Source organism: Alligator sinensis, unplaced genomic scaffold, assembly GCF_000455745.1.
Source record: "Alligator sinensis unplaced genomic scaffold, ASM45574v1 scaffold364_1, whole genome shotgun sequence".
In the NCBI taxonomy this organism is placed as follows: domain Eukaryota; kingdom Metazoa; phylum Chordata; order Crocodylia; family Alligatoridae; genus Alligator; species Alligator sinensis.
The window spans coordinates 736,225-751,853 of record NW_005842546.1 but is presented as its reverse complement, the minus strand read 5'-3'; the positions used below and the strand labels follow the sequence as shown (position 1 = coordinate 751,853).

The 15,629-nt window shown below is 50.2% G+C and overlaps 1 protein-coding gene across 5 annotated transcripts in view; it reads left to right on the top strand.

The window, feature by feature from the left end:
• Positions 1-15,629, top strand: part of STIM1 (stromal interaction molecule 1) — a 138,702-nt gene that overhangs the window by 101,514 nt on the left and 21,559 nt on the right. For all 5 annotated transcript variants that reach the window (XM_025213767.1, XM_006032072.3, XM_014523925.2 and 2 more), the window contains exons 6-8: positions 5,147-5,324; positions 10,990-11,167; positions 14,936-15,103. In XM_025213767.1, coding sequence (XP_025069552.1) covers positions 5,147-5,324; positions 10,990-11,167; positions 14,936-15,103 — 524 coding nt within the window. The remainder of the gene's footprint in view (positions 1-5,146; positions 5,325-10,989; positions 11,168-14,935; positions 15,104-15,629) is intronic.

The window sequence follows — 15,629 nt, the reverse complement described above, 5'->3', positions numbered from 1 at the left end:
TCGAATGAAGCTCGTAGTTTACCTGTCTGTAGAAGGTCTCAAATATTGACCTGCCTCCTGGAGGAGAGGGTTTATGAGGCTTGATAGATGTCTCTAAACTTGGTTGAAGTTCCTTAGCTGCTGGATATTGTTTCTGAGAAATGATTTACATTAGCTGGATCATAGGGTTGGAAGGGACCTGCAGAGGTTGTCTAGTCAGCCCCCTGTTCAGGACAGAGTAGTCCCCAACTAAACCATTTCAGCCACGTGTCTGCCCAACTTACTCTTGAAATGTGTCCAGGGATAGCGATTCCCCAGCCTCTCCAGGCAGCCTGTTTCAATGCTTGACTGCCCTCAGCGTTCTTCCTCGTCTCCAGTCTAAATTTCCTCTGTTGCAGTCTAGAGCTTTTGCTCCTAGTCCTGTCCCCTGCAGCCACAGAGAAAAGCCCATCTTCATCCTCTCTGTAATCATCTTTCATGTCTTCAAAGACTGTTATCACATCCCTCCTTAGTCTTCTCTTCTCCAGACTAGAGAGTTTCTCTTTTCTTTTTTTTTTTTTTTTCTTCTAGGCACACCTTAATGTATGGGCCTGGCAATCAGATCCGTAACGTTTAAATTCCCATCTCATAAATACCGGCTTCATCTTTCCCACATACTGTGCTTGCAGAGAGTTGCATGCTTACTTGAAAAGGCCTACCGCATGTTTAAGCAGCTATTTCCAATAAATATTTAGATGTATTGGACCACAGCAAGCGAGATTGCACCTCTTCCTGTTCCCAGCCTACCTGAGTGACCAATGGGTATATAGTCCAACATATGTACTGGGAAAGCAAGCACTGCTTTGGGAGTCTCTGCTTTTCTTACATTTGAGGTGAGGATTTCTTTCAATGGGGAGGAAGAGCAGAGGGCATCATCTAAGCCAGAAGAAGTGACCCCTGCTTTGTCTAGTTCTGTGTAAGGTAATGGCGTGAACACATTGCAGAACCTGATTGCTAATCCCTCTAAGAACAGACCTTTCCTTGTGTGCAGCCCACTTATGGCTCTTTGGATCCCTGCCACCGTAAATCTCTGAATCCAGAACTGATATGATTGCTCTAGGTACTTTGGAAACTGCCTTCTCAGAGGTTTCATAGTAGTTAGGGGTCAGAAGGGACCTGAATAGATCATCTAGTCTGACCCCCCCCCACTGGTTGGAGCACATGCAGGGATCACACGACCCCAGACAGGCGTTCATCCAACCTCCTTTTGAATTTATCCAAGGTAGGAGCAAGGACCACTTTCCTAGGCAGTTGGTTCCAGATCCTAGCCACCCTAACGATGAAATAGTGCTTCCTAGTCTCTAACCTGAACCTATTCTCCAGCAGCTTCTGGCCATTGTTCCTTGTCACCCCCAGGTGCTGCTGGGGAGAAAAGGGCTCTTCCTATTTGTTGCTGATCTCCCCTAACAAGTTTGTAGGCAGCCACCAAATACCCCTTTGGCCTCCGCTTGCTGAGGCTGAACAGGTTCAGGTCCCTCAGCCTCTCCTCATAGGGCCTGCCCTGTTGCCCTCCAAGCAAGCGGGTGGCCCTCCTGTGAACCCTCCCAAGACCGGCCACATCCTTCTTAAAGTGTGGTGCCCAGAACGGGACGCAGTACTCCAGTTGTGGCTGGACCAATGTCACGTAGAGGGGGAGTATCACCTCTTTGGACCGGCTTGAGATGCATCTGTGGATGCATGACAAGGTGCGGTTGGCTTTGCTGGCTGCGGTCTGGCACTGGCGGCTCATGTTCATCTTGGAGTCAATAATGACTCCAAGATCCCTTTCCGCCTCTGTGCTCACAAGGGGGGAGCTCCCCACCCTGTATGTATGCTGTGGAGTCCTTCTCCCTGAGTGCAGCACCCCGCATTTGTCTGTGTTGAACCCCATCCTATTACCATCTGCCCACTTCTGTAGTCTAAGTCTAATTGCAGCCTCTCTCTCCCTTTGAGTGTACCTACCTCTCACCACATCTTGGTGTCATCGGCAGACTTGGACAACGTGTTTTCCACCCCCTCGTCCAAGTTGCTGATGAAGATGTTGAACAGTGTAGGCCCCCGGACTGAGCCCTGGCGGACCCCACTGCTCACATCTCTCCAGGTCAAGTAGGACCCGTCCACCACCACTCTCTGGGTGCCATCAGCCAATTTTTGACCCATCCAACTGTGATAATTGTGCTCTCCAGGGTGGTGAAGTTGCAGAGATTTCTCAGAGGAATCTCACTGCTTTAGGTGAAGCGAGATGCTCCTCTGAATTCCTGCTCTCCGGGATGTTTCTTTTGCTTTCCGCTTGGTGCCGTCAATAGGCTTCACACAGAGAGACGCGAAGATGTCATAGAAAATGAGGGTTGAAGGGACCTCAGGAGGTTGCATCTTGTCCAACCCCCTGCTCCAAGCAGGACCAGCCCCAACTAGCCCCCCACATTTGTGGGTCCGCCAGCTCCTGGAGGAACAGGGCACCCCAGAAGTCCTCTCCAGGACTATGGCCCAGGCCACGCTGTGTCTGATGCTGGAAAGTCTATTAACTGGGAAGGCCTAGCATGAGAAGAAGAAGAGGTTCTCCTTGCTTAATAATGGGTTGGAACATATATCTTATCCTCATGTGATACAACCCTACGATCTGCATCTGGAAGAAGAAAAAAAAGCAGGAACAGACATATTTACTGAATACTTTTCCCTTTCCTATACAATTACAATGATCATACATAATTACAAGCCCTGTCTGGTAATGGGCCTGCACTACTGCCAGGATTTTCTTTTTTGTCCCAAATATGCATCAAATAAGTGAATGACTAAAACCCCCAAATTCTTGATTGTCCTTAGCTCTGCCAACCCCAGATACTTTTCCCATGATATCTTTAGCTTTTCTTAGAAAATGGTATAACTTAGAAGTTAGGAGCTCCAGGAAATTGCTGTTTAGTTTCCTTTTTTGTGTTTGTTGCATGTTGCTTTTTTTAAAAGTAGGATTCCTGCCTTCAGTTTGCCGTTGAACCAGGACGGGTTGTAACCAAACTTGTCGTTTTGCTGGATTGGGGAGTGGTTGGTTTTGGCCACATCTTTGCAAAGAACTCCCAGGTGTAAGTCACGTTTGCCTGTCTTATTTTTTTTCCATGGTCAGGTTTTGCATATGGTTTTTCTCAGTTCGAGGAAATTAATCTTTTAGAAACACCAAGTGTTTATATATACTGTTGGCTCAGACCATCCTTTATTTGCCTATATGAAAAGTCATCACCCACGGTCATTAGTTTCTAAGCAACTATCAGCTTTCTGTGTAGTGATTAATTGACCTTTATTCATCGTGATCGGTCCAGAATAGGATTGGCTTGTCTTGGGGGGGGTCCCTTTGGGTTGGATAATTTTCCTTCTCTAATTTTTAGGGGTTTTGGCGTCGTTAGCTACTAATGGGTGTGTGGGACTTGACCATGTTTACGGCCTTTGAGAAACTGTATATGTCTCTTAAAGTCAGGGCCGCCACAACAGAGGAAAACGTCTTCTCTGAATTAGACAAGCTTTCGGGGACAGGATGGATTACTACTTCGGTTGCATTCAGTGGTCTTTGACACCTCTCCCCCTCCACTTTGTTAGTACATTTGTCCATAGTCATTCAAGATCCTGCAGTTCTGAATTATCCATAAATCTACAACAGGGAGTGCTGGTGTTAGTACAGATGACTCCCCTCTTCTTTTATCCGCGTCTTCTTTCCTAACCAAGCTTTTAAGAAGAGATTTGTAACCTTCCGCTCGTACAACTCGGCCGACCGTGACCACAGAACGTAGCTTGTTGCTGTTTTGAGGAGACGGGGGCATGGTCCTCCTGCCTTTTCTTGGCTTCATTCGAGGTATCTTATAGCCCAGGGACACAAAGGGAACAGTGCCTGCATCCCTCAAATGAGGGACTTCTGCTGCTCCCCTGCACTGTTTGGGGCACTAGAGTCCTTGCTTGGTCTCTTGCAGAAGTCCTGGTCCCAGGCTCTTTGGTTTGTTTTGCTGGTAGAAAACCCTCAGTGCCCTTATAGTAGGATTTGACTGCACATCCCTCATACACATAGTAACAGAGCCAACAGAGGGGAAAGGAGAGTCTTGTTCAGGTAGCCCTGATCCCCGGTTCCCCTGTGATGTGATGTCTGACTCATGCTACTCGGTCATCCAGACAGCAAAACTGGATCAGTATGGACAGGACTGATCTGTTGTTGTGGTGAGGAAAGAAAAGCAATGGTTATCAGCAGCGAACTTCCCCAAATCTTTCCCTTTCCTTTCGGATGTCTCGGTACAGATTGCTCTGAAGTGCCAAAAAGTAGTGAACGCACGGGCACAACAGGAAGCTGAAATAATGCTGGGTGGTCGCCTCACCCCATTTAATCAAAGTCTAAAATCCCTGTCTCTGGAAACCCGCACAAGAATCTCTCTAGGATCTTTTTAAAATGTGTATGAAAGCAGCCCCTGACCCTGTGTGTGGTTGGATGCTGCACTGTGATGATGATCTGTGCTCACGTAGCAAAGGTTGAAGCTCTCTAGGATCCAGCTAAGAGCTGGTGAATTAGTGTCCGATCTAACGAAGACCTCTTTATCTATCTTAAAATTGCGTACAGCTCCTTGTCACGGAGTGCTTTGAGCGTTTCAAGGCAGAAACTGGATTTTCTAAAACCCTGCGGAAGTTTGTTTCATATCCAGATCTTAGCAGAAAATATTTTCTCCCCGCCTTTCTCATGATTTATAATCTGTTTTTCCTCAGAGGAGAACAGCTGTTTTGTTGATTTTTGCATATGGATATGTATGTAGAGTCTTTCATGTTGCTGGGTTATCCTCCATTAAATTAAAGAGTTTTGCATCCTGCCATCATCATGATCACTGGACATGTAGTCAGAGAGTCTAGTGGGATTTCACCTTCATATCTGGCATTGCTTTGGACTCATCTGTTTAGGGTAGGTAGCAGTTGTCTGCTAGTTTCAAGAGGCTCATACGTGTGGATTGATCTCAGTCCTCCCTGATTTCCAAGTTTCTAGAGCCACGGTTCGTTCTTACGCTGTTTTTAATTACCTCTCCCTTCTCCCGTTGTGCAAAGAAGCAATTGAAAAGAAGATCTCCATCTTTCCCTCTTGGAATTAAACAATATCCTGTTACTTTTTTTTTTTCTCTCCCCTCTCCACCAGTAACTCGTCACAACCACCTAAAGGATTTCTTGCTGGTGATTTCCATCGTCATTGGAGTGGGTGGATGCTGGTTTGCCTTCATCCAGAATCGCTACTCAAAGGAGCACATGAAGAAGATGATGAAAGACCTAGAGGGACTTCAGAGCGCAGAGCAAAGTCTCCATGACCTGCAAGAGAGGTGAGTCTTCCCTGTCCGCTCAGCCACCAACTGTGGGTCTCCTCTGGAAGGTCGGGTTTGTAGCCATATTTCCTCAACAAAGCATGCACGCACTCTCCAGCTCTTGTGCTTCACATATATCACTTGCTCCCTGCTGGATATCAGCCAGGGCCTTCTTGGGTCACCGTGATAAACTTGCTAGCCAGTCCAGGTGGCTGGCATGCTTGCATAGTCACTGAGTGAGCCTAGTCACCATGTTCATCAGTTCAGCTCTGGGTTTATCCCAGCCTTCCCAGCCCCTGCAGGAAGTGCGCTAGTCACTTATACGTGGGCTGTGCCAAATGGGCTGCTGGAAGGCCGGAACCAGCCTCATTCCCATTACGGAGTCACATGAAGGCACTCTGCTGAACTGGAAATACTGGGCGCAAGTGTCTGATGTATTATAACAGAGCGGCGTTACTCTTATGGGTAGCTAAGCCTGAATGATGATGCCTCTCTCACCTTATCTTCCACTAATCGTGTTGAGGTCTGTGTTGCTTTCTAAATTCCTGCTGCAGTGTAATTTCCCACACATCTCCAAGAATTTAATTTTGGGGACGTTTCAGTTGGCTTACCATGCCTTTCAGCTTTTTAATTGTAAAAAGCCTGTTTCTCTTCCCAAGCCCTCTGGTTACTCCCAGACTTAATTTATGTAGGTTGGTTGGTTAGTTGCTCCCCAAAAAAGCTTCAGGGTGTCTAACAATAAAAAATAAGTTCTAAAAATATTTTAAATTGGAGCTTTGGTGATTTGGGACTTAAAACAATGGCTAGCACTCCAGATCATAGCCAGAATGATGGTGGGCTCCCTGTTGCAGGTGATACCGGTTTATCACCTCTGTGCTTGAGCAGCTCCATTTTTAAGTGGGAATTTTGCTGCTGTTGCACCACGTTTTCCTGTGCTTCAGCAGCGAAGGTGTTGATCAGCTCCGGCTTCCCTCTGTCAGCACAAAGGAGAGAAAGCAGGTTCGTCTCTTTTTGCTTTAAAATGACTGAATAGCTCTGCTCCTGCAGAAAGGAAGAGGCTTGGAAAAGAAAAAAACGTAATCGGGCTCTGTTGGAAGGACGGACTCGGATTATATCATAGCTCTCTTGGCTGGTGGGAGGAAGTGCATCAATCTGGTAGAAATGAGATTTGGACATCTCTCTTCCTCAGTAGCTACCCCTTCCCTGACAGCACAACGATAACCAAATCCCAGATCGGGTTTCCTGGGAAGAGTTAAAAAAATGAAGCCCTCCCAGTGCTGGACCGTTGAACAGGAATAGTTGAACTCGGTCTCTCGTTCATCGCAGAAATGTTTCATTTGTTCTTTTTGGCAAAATGCAAAGGCGTTGATTCCAGTGGTGTTACGTGAGAAAAGCTTGCCAGATCGGGGTCTGTATGGGCACAGCTTTTTGGGGGGAGGAAGGTCATCCAGAGTGTTACCAGTGACAATCTCCTCATTTACTTTTTGACACGGCGTTTTGTCCTTTCCTTAAAGAGTCTTGCAGGCTGCAGTTTTCATCGTTTTCACTTGTATCTGGAATATCACTTCCAAAGCTAAAGAGCCAATCCAGCTGCCACAGAAGCAGATGGCTACATTCCCAACCACTTCATTGTGGGCAGAGTCAGGCCCCCGTTGCCTGTGCTAGCTGCTGAGGAGTGGGGTAGAGAGGTGCCGGCACTTGTCCCAGCATCTCAGGAATGTAAACCTGCAGCAAAGATTTTTGCAACCACTTCAGCCCTTGGAAAGAGGGCCATAAACACGTTTAGTCCTGGAGCCTGCTCTCTTGCCTATCTTCTCATGACAGGCGTCCAAGAATAACCCTGTTCATGGTGTCGTGCTGAGAGCCTTCTCTTGTCAAGTAGTTTTTAGTACAGTGATCTCACTGGGAAGGAAAGAGCTGACAGGGTATTGGGATGATGGTGCCAAACTCTTCACGTTCCCTTATGGGTGATGCAGACATAAAGCTTTGTTCCTGAAACAGAGATAGGAAAAACTACGTTTCCTGTGTGTCTGAAAGGCCGCCAGTTCAGCTCAGCAAAACACCTCTCAAAAGTCCTGTATAACTTTACCACCGCTAGGTTGGTGATTTCCTAACAGAAAGAAATTTCTCTGCAGCCAGAAGGCAATGGGGATTCCTGCGTAAAAGCTTGGCTGCCTACTGAAACAGTCGCTCGAGGGCAGGGGTGCCGGAGATGCAGCTGGCTTGTGGAGCTGCCATCTGGCCTGCAGTGCTGCTTGCATCTTGGACCGGACCCGCACGCTGCATGCCCTGGACCGATGTTTGCAGTCTATCTGGAGCATGTGCTGTATGTGGCATCCCAGGCCACGTGCTAGATCTGGCGCGCGGAGCTGGTCTGCGGACCCGATCTGGTCCCATGCCACTTATCAAGGTTCAGTGAGGGTGACAGCCCTGCTCTAGAAAATACCTCTGAATCCAGAACTTGAGGGCACTGATGACTTCCCAGGCAGCATTCAGAAGTAAGCCATCCTGTAAGATGAAGATCATCCCATTCACGCCGTCTCTGAGGTGGCCTTGGGATCTGTCCCTGCGAACAGGATGATGTAAATTAGCAATGTGCCTGGGCCCTCTCGCTTCTGTTACCTGAAGCCAGGCAGGAAGAAACTGGAAGTCATACGTGCCAGGCATAGCTAAGATCTTGAGAGAGCTGCCGGTGACATGTCTGCAGCGCTTGGGCAGGAAGGACTGTCTGGTGGGGAAGCACATGAAGGCTCAGCTCCTGGGACTGAACTGTACGAGCCAGGAGCTGAACCTAGGAGTTGGCAGACGAAGGTTCAGCTCCTGGCTGGGCCAGAGTCTTGCGTGTATTGTTTTTGGCACGTCACAGTCTCACAGAGTAGATCCAGTTTCCAAAGGGGTTAACGCTTTCTCTCACCGGCTGGTGGGAGCAGCCCCCCCATGGCTCCCTCCAGAGCATGGCTGACTCGTGTTCTCCATGTGCCTGTTTTCATGTTTAAGACTCCTTCCTCATTCCACACTTACGCAATTTAAAACCCTGTAAAGGCCTTTAAAACCACGCAAGCAAGCAAGCAAGCCAGCCAAGCTCTGTTCTCCTGTAGGGCCTTTGAAGGGAGATCCTTTCACAGGGACTGTTTCCAGTCAGGTGTCCATCCCCCTTAACAGGGGCAAAAAAAGGGGAACGTGTTTACTTACAAAGGCGCACATCACAGTGCAGCCTCCTACCAGTGCACATGAAGGTACCCGTGCAGATAGTGGGCTTGGGTTCCCTGCACTCGTGCTAAGACAGATCCAAAGTAACTTTGCTGAACTCGGTGGAAACACCCTGGAGTGAAACGGCATTGAATTAGCTGATGCTGATTTGAGAATATGTGGGGGAGTTTGTTTGTACCCCCATAGACATCAGAGGCAATGATGCTTGTGTTTTAAAGACCCAGGAGTAATGAAAGGGTGGGGTGGGGGGAAAGCTGTAGGACTCCTGGCTCAGAAAGACATTAAGGCTTGATCCCTGATCTCCTGGTTCAGAGAGATCCTACGGCTTGCCCCCCACCCGCTTTCCCCAGTGACACAAGCACTCCTCTGCAGAGCGATGTCCCCTTCAAGCGGGGCGTTCGGATGCACATACGGTATTGATAACCCAGCACAGAAGACATGGAGTGATGAGCCCCGGAGGGCAGAGAGCGTGGGTTTGTCTCCACACTTGGAATGTCTCGGCAGGATCCTTTCCTAATTAGGAATGAAAACATTTCTGCGTCTCGGCAGAACTGTGAATTGCAAATTGACTCTTGTCCAGCCGCGCAGCCGCAAAAGGGCTGAAGACAGTCCGGCCCATCCAGATCCATTTGGCAGGGCCGTGGCTGAACCCTCGGGGACCAGTCTTGTCGTAGTGGCGTCTCTTGATTGCACTGCCGCTCTCCGACACCTGTCTCGGAAGGATGGGTTGGTTCGTTCATAGTAATATTTCAGAATGATTTTAATAGTTTCTAGGCCCAGTTCCTCACGTGGGCTTTTTGTGAGGTCCCCTCTCTGGAGCAGGCACAAGGCGAACAGTGCTTTACCCTTGGGCAGAGCTGTGGAGATGGATATTTAGGTGCGTGTGCTGAATACTGTGATAAGCATCTGCTTTGCTTCGTCCCACCCTTGGAAGTCCATTACTTACTGGAACCCCCTTCCAGCCAAGGTCGCTAGGAGCCGGGCCACATATCCTTGCTTCTGATTTTAGTTTAGCCCAGGCCATCTCAAAGATGTGATGCCGCACATACCTCCCCATCGCTTGTCTCCCCTTGGAATCGCTGTTAAATAGCCAGAAGCCAGGACTGGGGTTCTGGCCTTGGCTCCCCTGAATGAGCAGAGACAGTTCCTGGAAATGTTTCTGTTTCCTTTTGGGGTGATTGATCGGGGTTGGATTTTTTTAAAAATTCTGCTGCGGTCCATTTCTGTGGCATTTTCCCACCCAGCTCCTGCCAAAAATGTGTCCCCAATATGTCCAGAGGTGGTTACCCCACAGCACACCTCTCCCGTCAGTGCCTGCACCCACGTGCCGGACTTGGAAACGGAGTGGTAAAGCCACACATAGGGGTATCCCTTGTAGTCACTCTGTCACACCAGAGACGGGTCTCGAGACCAACACCCCCAAAGAGGCTTCACCGCTGTATTGGCAGGTGGATGGGGTGTGTCGAGAGCACCCCTCCCTTGACGCACTGGGGGTGCAGGGTGGCTTACCCTGAATCTCTGTGCTTCAGCCCAGAGATGGGTCATTTAGTCCATTTCTGGCAGGACCCAGGCCTGAGAGCTGTTCCTTTTGCTAAAGCCTGGCTTCTAGGAAAGCATTTCATCTGGAGCTCAAGGCCTCCTGAGACAGAGTCCACCATTGCCCTTGTAACAGCGCCAGCGGTAAATCCTGTTGCTGCAGAGGCAAGAAACATTTCTAATATTCTCATTTCAGTGTGCAGCCATTAGTTCTTTTTCTGCTCATCTCTGCTTGATTCAAGAGGCCTTTTCCATGTGGTATGGTCTCCTCCTGGCAGTATTTTGGCTCTGTGGTTTTTCACAGTCTTCACGATGACATGTACCCCTGGGACAGAGGCTACAACTGAACGTGTTTTCCAAAATCGCGGCTTTCCTAACAGCGAGTCGGTTGTTAGAAAGTGAGAAATGGAGTAAGAAGGCATGTCTCGCTTGCATATACACACGTGCATATTCCAAGGCTGGTTAAACCAAAGGCATTATCTCCTTGAAGGAGATTAGCACTGATTAATGACAGGCTGTTCTAGATTTCTGTGAATCAGTAGAAGAATGAAAGACATTTGCATCTTATTTAACGAGCCCGTGGCTTGTGCCCTTCTAGGATGTCAGAAAGTAAACATGGCCAAGAAACAAAAGTGGATTATTTAGTTTCTTCCCATGCACAGTGACGCTTCCCCAGAGTTTTTCCTAACGGGGGTGGTTTCAGCGCCACAGTCTATAGTCAGATTTTCTCTCCCTCTGAATTTATGGCAGCGTAACTCCCTTGCTTTCAGCGTAAACAGAAGCAGAGCTGGCTTTGACCGCGCGTTGTACGTGCTCGCGCGCGTACCTAGGCATGCTGGAATGCAGCGATTTTGCTCTGGACGGGACATCTCCTTCAGCTAAGCACGCGCCAGCTCTGTCGGCCCTCCTCACTCCCTGTGTCTCCTCCTTGCCTTAGGCTGCACAAGGCTCAGGAGGAACACCGCACGGTGGAGGTGGAGAAAGTGACGCTGGAGCAGAAGCTGCAAGACGAGATCAGCATCGCCAAGCAGGAGGCCCACCGGCTCCGGGAGCTGCGCGAGGGCACCGAGAATGAGCTGAGCAGACAGAAGTACGCGGAGCAGGAGCTGGAGCAGGTAGGGACCTCGGCCAGGCATGCCACTCCTTCGTGCTGCGCCTGCATCCTACCCCGCAGATCCAGCGTTATCCTGCTCCGCCCTGCTCGAGCCCCTGGCAAGCCATTAATGTACTTACTCTTGCAGTGAACCTTCTGCTGGCCTTAAGACAGAGTTGCACAAAGGGGCCTTTATGCCTTATGCCTTTGGCAGTAACTGGCTTTCAAGGACTCGAGGAGGGTGGATAGGATCACACTCAGGTGCCCGAGTAGCATCTGGCCTCACGTATATAAGCAGAAGGGGCTGAGGTGGGGTTTGGATGGCCTTATGCTGTGTAGTCACTGCTTTCCTCTCCTGGCAAAGCCCAGCTACACTCCTATACCTTTCCTTTCCCCGTCTGCCTTGGAGACGGAGCAGATCCAGTGTCTCCCTATCCTCTGGGTTATGCTTTTCCATATTGGTTCCCTTTCCCGGGGTCCCTCCATGCTGCTCTACGTGGCGGTCAGAAGGGCTGGATGTGCTTCCCTCACGATTCTGCCAGCCCCTGCTGTCTCGAAAGGGCAGACGCTAAACTAGATCCACGGCTCTGATGCTCTCTGCGAAAGCATTTTGCACTGGGGCTGCACTGCAGGGCTTGCCCCTTTCTTCTCACGTGCACTGCATTTTATGTACCCACGTTTCAGGAAAGACTCAGTGATCTTCTCCTGCATTATGGGTCATTTGGTGCCACCCAGCCGCTGTCCGTCTCCAGTCCCTCAGCCCGAGTCTGGCTCTCACACACCATTTCCAAAATGCTAGTTTTTCATTTAGGCCAACGTGAAAATATACGTCCAGGCAGCATAAGCAGTCGCACAGACATTTCTGGGCGTATGAGTGCCAGCTGCCTTACCGGCCTTATGGCTGGTCTCGGAAGTATATGCAACCTTTCTCTCCTCCTCTTGTGCCCCTTGACCTAATCCTACTGCTGGCTTCCAGGGAAAGGTGGAGTTGCTCCTATTTTCCCCCCTTCCCCTCTCCTTTGCATTGTCACTGGAATCCAAGAAGCTGGTGATGACTTACCCACTCTGTTATAGGGGCCTCCGTGGGGGATTCATTGAAAGCGTGAGTAATGGTTTTATCCACTAGCCTCACTGTGTGCTGTAACACAACCACCGTCCGATGAGCTAGAGACCACCGGTATGATTAACCAGCCACTCCCACCGAGTGCGCAACCCAGATTCCTGAGATGCATTTGTGTCTCGGCACGTCCTGAAATGGGAGCTCCCTTTTGCACCAGTTCTTGCTTGCTGGTTTGCATAGGTGGGGTTTAAACACGTACTGAAGTGCTAGGGATCAGAGGCAGCCCTGCCTTGGTGAGATGGGGCTTTTGTCCCCGTGTTCTCCCGCTGACCCACTCATCTGAGAAATCCCACCCAGCACACACTTCGGTCTTGCCAGAGCACACTTCTCCCGTGTGTCCCAGTCCCCTGGCTGTTGTTTTACACTTCAACCCTCCCCTTGCATTTCCCAGATAAGCTAGTTCTGATTCCATGAGCGCTCGGAGAACACCTCGACCCTTCTCCAGCCTCGCAGCTCCAGAGCACGGACACCACCGTGGTGGGTGTGATAGGAGAGCCCAGAGGGATGAGAGGAGACGGCGCCCAGTGCATCACAAGAGATCAGTTCAATAGAGCTGAAGTCTCAGAGGAGCATTTAGTCCCTCACAAGAATTATAGTTCTGGTTTTGTTTTACGAGAACAGTTTAGATCAATTATGACACACAATATGATTCAGGGTGCAGATAGTCCCAGCATGGTGGGAAGGTGCAACCAGCACGTGGCTGGTGACGGCTTCCTGGATAGGTTAGGCAAATGTGGTCGGGGGTGGAATAGTGAAGTTTCCAGGGCCCGAGCGTAACTTGATGATGACTTGAAGGAGAAATAAAGCCCAAGCCAAAAGCAATTAAAATGCGATGGAGTGATTTCACACGGAAAAGGAAAAGGATCTGGGCGTGTGGAGAGATCCTTTAAACATTTACATTCTTGGGCCCGTGTGCAGCTGTCTATCCTGGACAAAGGCTTCTTTCTTATTAGCGCTGGGCTGGCAGGAAGCAGGTGTACACCTTGTTAGCATGGGCTTATTCAAAACCTAGGCAAGTCACTGGAAGGATTCCCATTGACCTCTTGCAGCTTTGCATCAAGGTCACAGTGACCCGAAAAAACAGAAGGCCTCGTGTGTGCTAACATTGGAGATGTCATCCCAATTGCAGGTTCTGCTCATACTGTGAACTTGAGTGGTTATAGTGCAAATGGGGCAGCATGCTGGAATGGGATCCTCTGGAGGTCCCTTGCAGCCAGACTTCTCAATGGTTTCTGTGTCTGAGGCTGATGTTTAAAAAGAAGCATACCTTTTAGTCCTCAAACTGGTTCTTACACAGGGTAAAACCACGCGCGTTTCCCATGTGATATGCAGGGCCATCACTGGGGGACAGACCCGTGCTGGGGTGAGGTCTCCGGTGTCATGTTCCTGAGGCGCTGCTGTTTTGAATCGGTTGCTTCACACTCGGCCTCAGGTTCACTGTTTGTAAAGCAAGGCTAATGCCTTGGAGCGATCGTAACATTTGTTAAAGCACTGAGAAAAGTCTCTGGATGTGAGTGCAAGTCCTCAGTCACTGCTTGCAAATCATGAAGGTTTGATGCCCTCAGCAGGTTCAACCTCCCCTCCTTTTTCATTCCAAAATGACCTGCCAGGATCCTCACAAGATGAGGCTGTGGGCTGGGCTGGAGACAGTGTCCCTGAGATGTCTGCTGTGATGCTACGGATGCTTAAATGCTGGAGGCTGCAAGTGAGAGGGGGAAAAACCCTGGTCAGACCCAGTCCACTCCCTTCCAGCATCTGCTCTCTGAGGCTTTGTCACCACAGTAGACCGGGCAAGGTGGACCTATGGTCTGACCGAGTCAATGGCAGGTCTTGTGTTCTTAGCATAACTGGGCGAGATGGACCAGATCTGCTCTATTTAAACACTCTGCTTGATTGGATGGCAGCTGAAGCAATAAGGGGCAAAAGCCTCCCGATTTCTGATGGGGAAAGGAAACCAAAAGGGCCACAGCCTCTGGAAGGAGGGGGAGGTCCGGCCGGCCGCTCTCACTGCTTGCACAGCAGCTCTTCCTAGGCAGGATCATCTAGCAAGAAAAAGAAAATGGTGCTGCCCTGCTCCCCTGGTTTGCCCTGTTGTCCCCCTTGGCTCCGGGTATCAGGGGGCTGCCTCCCAAACTCCCCACAAGCCATCGTCAGGGAGAAGGCTGAGTGGGGATTGAATAGCAGCCTCTAACTCCCTGTGGGGCAGCTGCAAAGAGGATGGAGCTGGACTGTTCTTAGTGGGGGCAGATGACAGGACAAGGAGCAATGGGCTCAAGCTGCAGCAAGGCAAGTTGAGGTTGGATATTAGGAAAAACTTTCTCACGAGGAGGGTGGTGAAGCACTGGAACAGGCTGCCCGGAGAGGGGGGGGCGTGGCCATCCTTGGAGGTGTTTAAGCCCCGGGTAGACAAAGCCTTGGCTGGGATGATGCAGTTGGGGCTGGTCCTGCTTGGGGCAGGGAGGTGGACTAGATGTGACCTCCTGAGCTCCCTTCCACCCTCATTTTCTGTGACTCTACGGCTAGGTTTGCTGGACACGTAGGGTTCCCTTTCTGGTGCCTTACCCATGCTGGGGCCATAATCGGCTGGCCCCTGAAAGAGCCATTGTGGGAATGAGAGGTCCCTTCCTGCTGCCTCCTGTAATGCTGCCGCTGTGACTGCTACCCTCCCAGGTTCGGATGGCGCTGAGGAACGCGGAGAAGGAGCTCGAGTCGCGCAGCAGGTGGTCCGCCCCTGACGCCTTGCAGAAGTGGTTGCAGCTGACACACGAGGTGGAGCTCCAGTACTACAACATCAAGAAGCAGAACGCAGAGAAGCAGCTGCTGGTGGCCAAGGAAGGGGTGAGCCCTGGTCGTCTTTCTGTAGAGGTGGGGAAGGAGCCAGGTGAGAACGTCCGCAGGTCTTGATGGCTCCGTGGATTGGGAACCGGTCTTTCTTTGCCGTTCTCTCCTCGCCATCTCTGCGTCCAACTCTTCCTGCTGCCTTCCACCTGGTGGGCCACAGTGTAATGTTAGAGATGCGGAGCTGTGTTTGGGCAAGACCTCGCATCGCACCTTGATGGAAGCCTGTGACGACAGCCCTCTGTCGAAGCGCTACTCCCAGTTAAGGTTTTCAGCACTGAGGAAGAGCAGATCTGTTGTTTTTTGCTCTGTGCAAATGGGGGCAGCGAGTCACGAGGAGGTGACGGGACTTTTCCAAACCTGGGCCAGAGCTGGGATTAGCACTCCAGGGTTTCTGGCTCCGAGCCCCGTGCATGCATGACTAGGCCACATTTGCTCTGTACCGGACAGGGCCAGACGTGCTGGCACCCAGACTTGGGCTGTCACGTGCTACAGGGTGGATCTGCTGGGGATAGAAGCCCTTCCT